Raw genomic sequence first — 12,403 nt, forward strand, 5'->3', positions numbered from 1 at the left:
GAGCAATTCTACTCACCATATCTAAGGAAGGATGTGCCGGCTCTGGAGAGGGTCCAGAGGAGGTTTACAAGAATGATCCCAGGAATGGGTGGGTTAACCTATGATGAGCGTTTGACGGCACTGGGCCTGTATTCGCTGGAGTACAGAAGAATGAGGGGTGGAAACGTACAGTTATAGTGAAAGGCTCGGATGGAGTGGATGTGGAGAGGATGTTTCCACTAGCGGGAGTGTCTAAGACTGGAGGTCACAGCCTCAGAATTAAAGGACGTTCTTTTAGGAAGGAGAGGAGGAGAAATGTCTTTAGTCAGAGCAAGAGCGGAACTCGCCATCAAAACATGGAGGGGACGGGGGACACAATGTTTTGGCGGCCACGCCCGCATGCGCACACTCACACACACACGCGCGCGAGGCTTCGGAGGCTCAATCCAGCGCTAAAAGCGGAGATTTTAAAATCGGGATTACACAAACTTGGGGGGGGATGTCCCCCACCTCTCAAAACATGGGGGGTACGTGTCCCCTCTGGCCCCTCCGGGTTTTCCGCCCCTAAGTCAGAGGGTGGTGAATCTGTGGAATTCTTTGCCACAGAAGGCTGTGGAGGCAATCAGTGGATATTTTTAAGGCCGAGATACAGCAGATAGATTTGTGATTAGTACGGGTGTCAGGGATTATGGGGAGAAGGCAAGAAAATGGGGTTAAGATGGAGAGATAGATCAGCCATGATTGAATGGCGGTGAACTTGATGGGCTGAATGGCCTAAATGTACAAGGCCTTTTGATCTTATGAGATCCAAACTAAACTACACTGAAGCTGCTCTGGTGGACGAACCTGTTGACTTAGGGAGACCATTATTCTTCTGGCGTTCCTGGTGCTTGATGGATGGGCATCGGTTGTGCTGGATGGTTTCTGTAGACACCAGCTCGAGAATGGCACAGTAGAAGCTGGTGCTGCGGTCACTCCATGAGGCTCTCAGGGTGCGGTTATCAACCACACTGAGGTTCAGGTTGGGTGGACCTGTGAGAAAGAGGGAGAGTTAAACACATTCACAGTATCGTGTAGGAAGGAATTGCAGGCGCTGGTTTACTAGAATCACTAGAATTGGACAACGCAACTGACCCAACCATAGATAAACATAATAAGATAACCTTATTGAAATATAAACTCAATAGAATATTATCGGCAAGAGTAAAAAGATTATTCCAAATTACAAAACAGGCACACTTCGAATTTGGGGATAAGCCACATAAATCACTAGCGAGGCAACTGAAGCAACAAGAAAAGGAAAATACTATCACTAAAATTAAATCTGATAAGGGTGAGCTTCTAACACTACCAAAGGATATTAATAAAAGTTTTGCCCAATTTTATCATCATTTACACACAACTAAAATAAATACAGATGATAGTAAAATTACAAATGTTTTAGATAATTGCAACCTTCTTAAATTGGATAGTTTAGAACAAGAGGAATTAGGAGCACGGATTACTAGTGAAGAAATAAAAGAAATAATAAACTCACTGAAAAATGGGAAGACCCCAGGACCAGATGGTTTTAGTAATGAATTTTATAAATGATTTCAGGACTCAATTGTACCAAGATTACTCAACTTATACACGCAGGCTTATACCGAAAATAAACTACCAGAAACTTTAGCAGAATCAACATTAACGCTTATACCAAAAAAAGATAAAGATTTAGAGGAGCCGGGTTCTTACAGAGCTATATCACTTCTAAATACGGATCAGAAAATTTTAGCAAAGATTCTAGCTAGAAGACTGAATAATTATATTAACAAATTGGTAAACCCGGATCAAACGGGATTTATACCCAAAAGACAATCATTTAATAATTTGAGAAGGCTTTTCAATATAATGTACTCTCACAAAGAGGACATTGAAGATATTGCAGTTGTTACGCTGGATGCAGAGAAGGCACTCGATCAGGTAGAATGGCAGTATTTATATAAGGTACTCCAAAAATTTAATACGGGAGAGAATTTTATTAGATGGGTTAAACTACTTTATGATAAACCTACGGCAAACATATTAACTAATAATATGTTATCTCCAAAATGTTATTTATCAAGGGGTAATAGGCAGGGTTGTGCCTTATCACCATTGCTATTTGCCCTTATGATAGAACCGCTGGCTGAAAGGATTAGAAATCATCCGAATATTCACGGATATAACAGCAAGGACTCAAAGAATAAAATTTCAATATATGCTGATGATATTCTTTTATATATTACTAATACACAAACGAGTATACCCACCTTATTAACACTAATTGAGAAATTTGGCTCTTTTTCAGGATATAGAATAAATTGGAATAAAAGCGAAATTATGTCTTTAAAACCACAGGATGCGAAACACTTATTAAAATTCCCTTTCAAAATTGCAACTGAAAAATTCAAGTATTTGGGTATTCAAATTACGAGAAGACACAAATCATTATTTAGTGCCAATTTTAAGCTACTATTAAATAAACTGAATGATATGATTAAATTTTGGAAAACGCTCCCGCTCTCATTGATAGGTAGAATTAACGCTATAAAAATGACTTTCTTACCACAATTAATATATCTGTTTCAAGCGATCCCAATATATATTCCAAAATATTTTTTTCAAAAAACTAGATTCTAACATCACTAATTTTATATGGGATTACAGAGCACACAGAATTCAACGAAAGCATTTGTGTAAACCTAAAGAAGTTGGGGGTTTATCATTACATTACCTAAGTGCTATTAAGAACATAATGTATGGTTGGATACCACTCACCAATGGGTGGATAAACATGAAACATATTAAAATTAGAAGGAGTAGGCCATGTTCGACCTGGCCATTCAATATGGGCTGATCATCCAACTCAGTTCCCGTACCTGCGCCTCCAGTTGGAGTCTAACTCCCTCTTAAATATAGCCAATGAACTGGCCTCAACTACCCTCTGTGGCAGAGAGTTCCAGAGAAAACTCTCTGGTAAAAAAAAGTTCTTCTCATCCAGGATACCTTTATCCTAGCTGAACAATCGGGTTCTCAGCCGTCCAACCCCTTAAAATTTTGAAGTTTCTATAGTATAAAATATAGAGAGTATAAACCATCTATCCAGTCTTTCTTCATAAGACAGTCCTGACATCCCAGGAATCAATTATCCCTCTCACAATACAATAAGAATTGTGGTCTCAAACCCTGTAAACTAAAATTATCCAAATCCTTTTGAAATGAAAGCTAAATAATCTATCTTTTACTGCCTACTAACCCCTCTAGTGAACAACACCCGCTGCATTCAAACCATTTAGATAATAGTCTCTTTCCTATCGACAAATCCTCACATATCCACAATGGGGATAGACTGGGGATTAGGAAAGTAGGAGATATGTAGTATAATAATAAGAAGAACCCAATTGGGCAAATTATCCTTGAAATTAAATTATAATATTCCAGATTTGGAGACAATTATCAGTACTAACCCCCCCTCTAGTGAACAAACCCGCATTCAATTCTCTCAAAATCATATCAAAATGGGATAAATTAAAACTGAAGGATAATCAATATTTTAAATATATACAGGTATGTGACTTTATGAAGAAATATACACATAGATTTCAAACTATAATTTTAGACCCTTTAGAAGAAGCAATGAATATTAAGGCTGATTCACAAAAACTAATATCATACTTTTATAATAATATATTAAATAGAGAATTACCCTCAACAGAGGCACTAAGAGAAGATTGGGAACATGAACTAATGATAAAGATCCCGAAAGATAGATGGGAAAAGTATCTGATGAACACACATAATTGTTCCATTAATGCAAGACATAATTTAATTCAATTTAAACTATTACATAGACTATATTATTCAAAAACGAGGTTGAATAAATTCTACCCAAACGTCTCTCCCAGATGCGATAAATGTTTGTTTCAAAATGCTAATATAACACGTTCATTTGTAGGATGTACAAAGTTGAATACATTTTGGAGCGATATATTTGATATATTTACAAAGCTTTTCAAGTCAAGAATAGAACCTAAAACGGAATGGATTATATTTGGAATAATAGTAGAAGATATCAATTTAAATAAAGACCAAAAAGTTTTTTTTAATTATGGGTTAATAATTGGAAAGAAATTGATACTTAAATTTTGGAAAAATACAGCTATACTAACTATTAAAATGTGGATTAGGAATATGATGGACATAGCACACCTTGAAGAAATGAGACTCCGACTAATAGATAAATATGACCAATTTTTAAGGAGTTGGTCCCCTTTCATCGACTTTTTGGAATCATGTGATGCAGCGGTACCGTAAAGATTACTGATTTCAGGTCAGGTCGTGGATAGATTTACATCTCCGAACAAAGATTTGAAAATTTCTTTTTTAAGGGTCTTTCTCTCCTATTTCTACTTTCTACTCTTTCTTTTCTTATATACACACTTCACGTTTTTCTATTTTCTATTATCTATTTTTCCTCTTTTTCTTCTCTCTATTTTATTTTTTTTCCTGTCTTTCTTACTAAAAATCAAAAAAATAAAAATAAAAAAAACTAAGATAGACACAAAACGCTGGAGTAACTCAGCGGGACAGGCCGCACCTCTGGAGAGAAGGAATGGGTGACGTTTCGGGTCGAAGAAGGGTCTTGACCCGAAACGTCGCTCATTCCTTCACTCCAGAGATGCTGCCTGTCCCACTGAGTTAAGGGCCTGTCCCACGAGCATGCGACTGCACGCGGCAAGCGCGACCAAACCGGAAGCGGGGGGCGCGCGGAGGTCGAGTGAGTGACGTGAAGTTCGAGCGAAGTCCGCGGGAAGTTTGCGCGAGACGTACGGCATCAAGATGTTGCACACGCCTGTCGAGGCGGTGCGTACGGCGTCGAGGCGGCTGCGGACAGGCAGGCCGTTGCCGCGGGGAATTTTTGAACCCTGTCAGTTTTTCGGGGCCCCGCGCGATGTCGGGACCAGCTCCGCACAACTCCATACGGCTCCGGCGATCGAAGTGGGACCGGCCCCGCGAGGCCGAACGGCTCAAGCGACTACGTTAGGTCGCGCTTGCCGCATGGAGTCGCATGCTCGTGGGACAGGCCCTTTACTCCAGCATTTTGTGTCTATCTTCAGTGTAAACCTGCGTCTGCCATTTCTTCCTACACATAAGTAATGAATCTGTCGGTGTGAAGCTAACACGGGCCAAATGTTTGCAGTGACTGGGGAATTCATTGTCTCACTGTGAGAAAAGAAAGTGATTAATGATCTCCCCATGTTGGCTGCAGCCTCCATATCATAGTGCGGGCACAGTGGCGCAGCTGGTAGTGCTGCTGCCTCACTGCGCCAGAGACCCCGATACGATCCTGACCTCGGGTGCTGTCTGTGTGTGTGGAGTTTGCACGTTCTCCCTGTGACCACGTGGGTTTCCTCCAGATGCCCCGGGTTTCCCCCCACATCGTAAAGAAGTGCGGATTCATAGGTTAGTTGTAAGGCCTCGGTAAAAATTGCCCCTCGTACGTAGGGAGCAGATGAGAGGGTTGGATAACGTAAAATGGTGATCGGTAAGCAATTTGGTGGGTCCACTGAGTGTCCCCAGTGGTCACTGCATGTATCAATGTGTGTTCTAGTGCATTGCGTCCAGTCCCTGTATCTTCTCAGTGAATATAGCGTGTGCCAGAGTGCAGAAGGGCCTGTTTCCATGCTGTTTCCCTAAACTAAACCAATCTAATCAATTGTTTAAGAAGGAACTGCAAATTGAAGGTACACAAAAATGCTGGAGAGACTCAGCGGGTGCAGCAGCATCTATGGAGCGAAGGAAAAAGGCAACGTTGCGGGCCGAAACCCTTCTTCAGACTGATCGGGGGTGGGGGGGGAAGGGGGAAGAAAGGAAAAAGGAGGAGGAGCTCAAAGGCTGGGGGATGGGAGGAGACAGTAGGAGGGCTGAGGAAAGGGAGGTTGTGTCATGTTCGGAGATGTGTCGTGCAGGAGCCCGAGGTGAAGATTCCTCCCCCAGCCGTGTGTCAAGGAAACATTGTGACGTTGATACCAGATCCTCCGACGGTCATATGCTGAGAGAATGGAGCAGCTGGCCTTGTACACTCTGGAGTTTAGAAGGATGAGAGGGCATCTCATTGTAACATATAAGATTGTTAAGGGCTTGGACAGGTTTAGGGCTAGAGGCAGGAAACATGTTCCCGATGTCGGGGGAGTCCAGAAACAGGGGCCGCAGTTTAAGAATAAGGAGTAAGCCATTTAGAATGGAGACGAGGAAACACTTTTTCTCACAAGAGAGTGGTGAGTCTGTGGAATTCTCTGCCTCAGAGGGCGGTGGAGGCTGGTTCTCTGGATGCTTTCAAGAGAGCTAGATAGGGCTCTTAAAAATAGCGGAGTCTGGGGATATGGGGAGAAGGCAGGAACGGGGTACTGATTGGGGATGATCAGCCATGATTACATTGAGTGGTGGTGCTGGATCGAAGGGCCGAATGGCCTACTCCTGGACCTATTGTCTATTGACCGGTTCGACCGCTTTGGCCTCGTACCTTGGTGCTGACCGGCTGCTATGGCGATGGTCTGGGGCGGCGACGTGCCCACTCTGTTCAAGGCAACGGCAGTAACCTTGTACGGAGCCAGGGAGAGCGTGGTTTTGTAACTTGTTTGGTTTAGTTCTTCGCTGATGCGGCCCATCCGGTCGGTCAACGGGCGGATGGTCAGTCTGTAACCTGTGACCCCGGTGTCTGGCTCTGTCGGGGACTGGAGGAAACAAAGCCCTTATTTGGGGAGGTGAAGGAAGCGACAGGTACTCAGGAAACGTTTAGAAAACCACAGGAGGGATTTTGACCGAAGATAGACACAAAAAGCTGGAGTAACTCAGCGGAGCAGGCAGCATCTCTGGAGAGAAGGATCGGGTGACATTTCGGGTCGAGACCCTTCTTCAGATGGATTTTGACACCAGCCGTAAGGACTCAGGGGAGATTATCGAGGACGTTGGCAGGGGCGGGGAATTATGAAGAAAAAATGGGCTGGGCTAGAGATTTTAATTGAAAGATACAGCATGGATACAACACAAGTCCTTTAGCCTCCCATGCCAATTATCTATTATATACGAAGGAAATGCAGTCTGAAGAAGGGTCTGTACCAGAAACGTCACCTATTCCTTTTCTCCAGAGATGCTGTCTGACCATTTATTACTCGTTTACAATAATTCTATGTTATGCCACCTTCTCATCCACTCTCTCCACACTAGGGACAATTTACAGAGGGCCAATTAACCTACAAGCCCGCACGTCTTTGTAGTGTGTGAGGAATGGCAGGACTTTCATATGAAGAAAGACTGGATAGACTCAGTTTGTACTCGCTAGAATTCGGAAGATTGAGGGGGGATCTTATAGAAACATACAAAATTCTTAAGGGGTTGGACGGGCTAGATGCTGGAAGATTGTTCCCGATGTTGGGGAAGTCCAGAACTAGGGGTCACAGTTTAAGGATAAGAGGGAAGTCTTTTAGGACCGAGATGAGAAAAACATTTTTCACACAGAGAGTGGTGAATCTGTGGAATTCTCTGCCACAGAAGGTCAGTTCATTGGCTATATTTAAGAGGGAGTTAGATGTGGCCCTTGTGGCTAAAGGGATCAGGCGGTATGGAGAGAAGGCAGGGATGGGATACCGAGGAAGGGGGGGGGGAAGGAAAAGGGGAGAGGGGGGGGGCAGGGGGGGGGGGAGGGGAGGGGGAGGGGGGGGGCAGGGGGGGCGCGGCAGGGGATGGGGGGCAGGAAGGGGGAGGGGGAGGGGATAGGGAGGGGGAGGGGAGGGGGAGGGGGCGGGGGATAGGAAGGGGGAGGGGGGGAGGGGAGGGGAGGGGAGGGGGCGGGGATAGGAAGGGGGAGGGGAGGGGGAGGGGAGTGGGAGGGGGGCGGGGATAGGAAGGGGGAGGGGAGGGGGAGGGAGCGGCAGGGGAGCGGGGGAGGGGATGGGGAGGGGGAAGGAAAAGGGGAGGGGGCGGGGGGGGGGGGGGAGGGGGATGGGGAGGGGCGGGAAGGGGGAGGGGAGGGGGAGGGGAGGGGGAGGGGGAAGACCCACTCACCTGCCACTTCACCTCCACTAGCCGCTTGCCTGGGCACTGTGGGAGATTGTCGACAAGCTTCCACTGCAGTTCCAACCTCTTGGTGATGGCTGGGAAATACACAAAAATGGCTTTGGAAAATGCGACCGGTTCAACGTCGCTAGATGAACCCACAGAAGGAGCGAGGACTTCACAAGGGCTGTGGTTAGTTGGTCCCACCACAACCTGCTGATGGACCTGGGGAGGGGGGGAATGGAGGTAGCCAGCCACTGGCCCTCCCGCTCACCCCTCCAAAACCCCCTCAGTGAGCTCACTCGTGTCGGCAACTTTCCCACTCCCAAATAAGGGACCAAAATACGGGACAAATTCCCCGATGGCAATCCGTTGACCGACTCGGCCGTGGCTGGGTGAGCGATGAGTTGGCCCCGGGTGCTGGACTGCACGCAAAGCCCAGCCTGAGGGCCAGCTGAGGAGTTGTTGCCCGGGCCGCACGACATCGCGCGCAAAGTCCGGCGCCCCGTCCAACTCATGAACCGATGATCAGCCGTGAGTCGGAGGGGTGGTGGTGTCGGCGGTAAGCGAAGGTCCGAATGTCGGACAGCTGGCCGGGCTGCCGACCGACGGGGCCACGGGCGAGGCGCTGCTGCTGCTGCTGCACTCCACGGGCTGCACTACGTCGAGACGGGTGAGGTGGGGACGGACGCGGAGCTCTGACCCAACAGTCCCCTCGACCCGAGTAGTAGCGGTCAAATACGACTGCACAAGGGTGGTCCCATACGGGGCAAACCAATTTAGCCCAAAATAGGAAGGTCCCAGCTAGTGCTCGTCCACTACACTGACCACACACTGACCCACCCCTCCCTAACCCCTCACCACTCACTAACCCCACGTTAACTTTCAGCATCACTGGTCCCCTCCCACTGTCCCCCCCTCACCCCTCAACCCCCGAAACAGCAACGGGCTTGGGGGTCCTCACCAGCTGGGATGAAGTCAACGTCACTCCATTCACTCCAGATGTTTTGAAGCATCCTGCGAATCTGGAGCTGGTGAGCAAAGGCCGCATGCAGCTGGATCGTGCAGTTCTCTGATGGAGGAAACAAAATGGTCACCGGACGAAAGTTGGTTGAAGCTGCCTTCTCACCACAACCCATGCCTCGACCTTGAGCCCCGTCAAAACTTCAACGCACTGGAGATCTAAGCTTGCCATTGAAGTTCGTCTCTCACCCCCTCACCCACCTATCAATGCCCCACCCTGATTCCTGCCTCCTCCCAACAAAGCACCTCCCTCTACATCCCCAGCTCCCTTCTACCTAGGGTTACCAACTGTCCCGTATTAGCCGGGACATCCCGTATCTTGGGCTAAAGTGGTTTGCCCCGTACGGGACCACCCTTGTCCCGTATTTGACCGCTGCTACTCGGGTCGAGGGGACTGTCGGGTCGGAGTGCCACGTCTTTGCCCGCCTCACCCGTCCCGACGTAGTGCAGCCCATGGAGTGCAGCAGCAGCAGCAGCGCCTCGCCCGTGGCCCCGTCGGTCGGCAGCCCAGCCAGCTGTCCGACCTTCGGACCTTCACTTACCGCCGACACCACCACCCCTCCTTTTCACGGCCGATCATCGGTTCATGAGTTGGATGGGGCGCCGGACTTTGCGCGCGATGTCACGTGGCCCGGGCCAAAACTCCTCAGCTGGCCCGCCGGCTGGGCTTTGTGTGCAGTCCAGCACCCGGGGCCAACTCACCGTTCCCTTATTTGGGAGTGGGAAAGTTGGCGACCCTAGTTCCACCTCCTCCCATTGAAGTCTCCATCAGCTTCACTAACTTTCCCGTTGAGCTCCTTCCCATTAACGCTTCTCGTCATCAAACTTTCCCATCCACACCCCTCGCTTCCATCCCCTATCCACCGAGTCCGCGCCGACAAACATTAATTGGTTCTAACCAACACACCAGGGACAATTTGGAATTTACCCAATACAATTACCCTACAAACGTGACTGTCTTTGGAATGTGACGGGAATCCGGAGCACCAGGAGAAAACCCACGCAGTCACAGGGGAGAACGTGCAAACTACCACACCCCAAAGACATTGACACTGTAAACTGTCCCCAGTGTGCAGGATAGTGTTAGTGGTCGCTGGTCGCCGCTGACTTGGTGGGCCCGAGGGACTGTTTCCGCATTGTATCTTTTCAGCCAGAGAGCTGTGAATCTGTGGAATTCACTGCCACAGAAGGCAGTGGAGGCTGGTTCACTGGATGAATTCAAGAGAGAGTTAGAGATAGCTCTTAGGGATAACGGAATCAAGGGATATGGGGAGAAAGCAGGAACAGGGCACTGATTCTGGATGATCAGCATGATCATATTGAATGGCTTGAGGGGCCGAATGGCCTACTCCTGCACCCATTTTCTATGCTTCTGTGTCTAAAGTCGAAAATCTCGAAAGCATGTATCGGGGCAGCTTCATCCCCACTGCTACTAGATTGCAGAACTCAACTCCCACAAGCTGGGGTGTTGTCCTAATCTCACACACTGCTTCATTGTGGACCGCAAACATTATGTCTGTGACCATAATGCTGTAATACTATATTCTGCAGTCTGGTATTTTCATATTTGCCTCACTGTTGTGATAGTTGTGCATGTGCAGAGAGGAACTGCAGATGCTGGTTTATACCGAAGATAGGCACAAAAAAGTGCCGCAGTAACTCAGCGGGTCAGGCAGCACCGCTGGAGAAAATACGTTTCGGGAAAATACATTTTGGAACGGAGACGAGGAAAAACTCTTTTTCTGACAGAGTCCAGAACCAGGGGCCACAGTTTAAGAATAAGGAGTAAGCCATTTAGAACGGAGACGAGGAAACACTTTTTTCTCACAGAGAGTGGTGAGTCTGTGGAATTCTCTGCCTCAGTGGAGGCAGGTTCTCTAGATGCCTTCAAGAGAGAGCTCGATAGGGCTCTTAAAAATAGCGGAGTCAGGGGATATGGGGAGAAGGCAGGAACGGGGTACTGATTGGGGATGATCAGCCATGATCACATTGAATGGCGGTGCTGTCTCGAAGGGCCGAATGGCCTCCTCCTGCACCTATTGTCTATTGTCTATTGGGACCCTTCTTCAGACTGGGTGACTTGATCGTACTCATCATATTATAATATGACTGGGTAGCAGGCAAACACAGCAAGCATGTGACAACAACAGACCAAACCAAGACCCCTTGCTTTGTGCTATTACCATGAGTCTTCGATTCACTTGAGTTGCAGATTGTCTGTAAGGAAAGAAGAGATCAGACCTGGTTACTTTTACAATGGTAAGAAGTCACAATCACTTTTTGCAGGCTTTGTTTCCAGCGAATAGAGTTAGCCATGTAAAAATAATCTTTTTTGTGTTTGTCTCCTGAATATAACCGGCAAGGAAGTGGGATATCTATGTGGAGTGGATGCATGAGTGGCAAATCATGAGATCCCAGTCTGAAGAAGGGTCCCCGAGCCAAAACGTCACCCTTCCCTTTCCTCCAGAGATGCCGCCTGACCCGCTGAGTTACTCCTGCACTTTGTGTCTACTGTCCATATCCACCAGCACCTGCAGTTCCTTTCTACACACTCATGAGAATACTTCCTTGGTTGTGGATTTATCCAGTGGTGAGCGGTTGCGGATGATAAACCTGGCGTTTAGAAGAATGGGTGGGATTTCTAGCGGAGACGAGAGGTGGTTTCCACAAGCTACAACCAGGAAGCATGCTTTTAGTTTTCGTTTTAGAGATACAGCGTGGAAACAGAGCCCTTCGGCCCACCGAGTCCGCGCCGACTAGCGATCACCTGTTCCCGCTGGGTCCATCCTGGACACTAGGGACAATTTACAGAAGACAATTAACCTGCGAACCCGCACGTCTTTGGAGTGGGGGGAGGAAACCGGAGCACCCGGAGAAAACCCACGCGGATTTAGGGAGAACGTACAAACTCCGTGCTGACAGAACCCGTAGTCGAGGTCGTACCTGGGTCTCTGGCGCTGTGAGGCAGCGACTCTATCGCTGCGCTACTGTGTCATCCCGAAGTTGTTCCATGCTATGAAGCCTCACTGGGCCTGAGTCACATCAACATTGACCCCCGATGTTCTGAGCCACAGAGACAGTGACTTCCCTGAACCCCGAGACGGAGAGATATTGTCCCTCCACCCTCTTGCTGGACAGAGTCGCCCACTCATTCTTCCCTTGTCTTCCAGTCTGAGCTACACATTCTTTGGTCCGAGGTTGATACTCCAGAGCTGGACAAGGCTTACAGATTCAGCATCTCATCGCATAGAGTCATACAGCATGGAAATAGGCCCTTCGGCCCAACTTGGCCACACACCGACCAACATGCCCATCTACACCATCT

The 12,403-nt window shown here is 47.8% G+C and overlaps 1 protein-coding gene across 1 annotated transcript in view; it reads right to left on the reverse strand.

Moving 5' to 3' along the window:
• The window catches only part of LOC129711096 (uncharacterized), a 39,328-nt gene that overhangs the window by 15,456 nt on the left and 11,469 nt on the right, over window positions 1-12,403 (reverse strand). The window contains exons 6-10 of the mRNA XM_055658488.1: window positions 11,262-11,295; window positions 9,020-9,127; window positions 8,065-8,153; window positions 6,524-6,734; window positions 826-1,011 (exon numbers count right to left, since the gene is read on the reverse strand). Of these exons, the coding sequence (XP_055514463.1) occupies window positions 826-1,011; window positions 6,524-6,734; window positions 8,065-8,153; window positions 9,020-9,127; window positions 11,262-11,295 (628 nt within the window). The remainder of the gene's footprint in view (window positions 1-825; window positions 1,012-6,523; window positions 6,735-8,064; window positions 8,154-9,019; window positions 9,128-11,261; window positions 11,296-12,403) is intronic.

Source organism: Leucoraja erinacea, chromosome 29 (genome assembly GCF_028641065.1).
Source record: "Leucoraja erinacea ecotype New England chromosome 29, Leri_hhj_1, whole genome shotgun sequence".
NCBI classification, from domain to species: Eukaryota; Metazoa; Chordata; class Chondrichthyes; order Rajiformes; family Rajidae; genus Leucoraja; species Leucoraja erinaceus.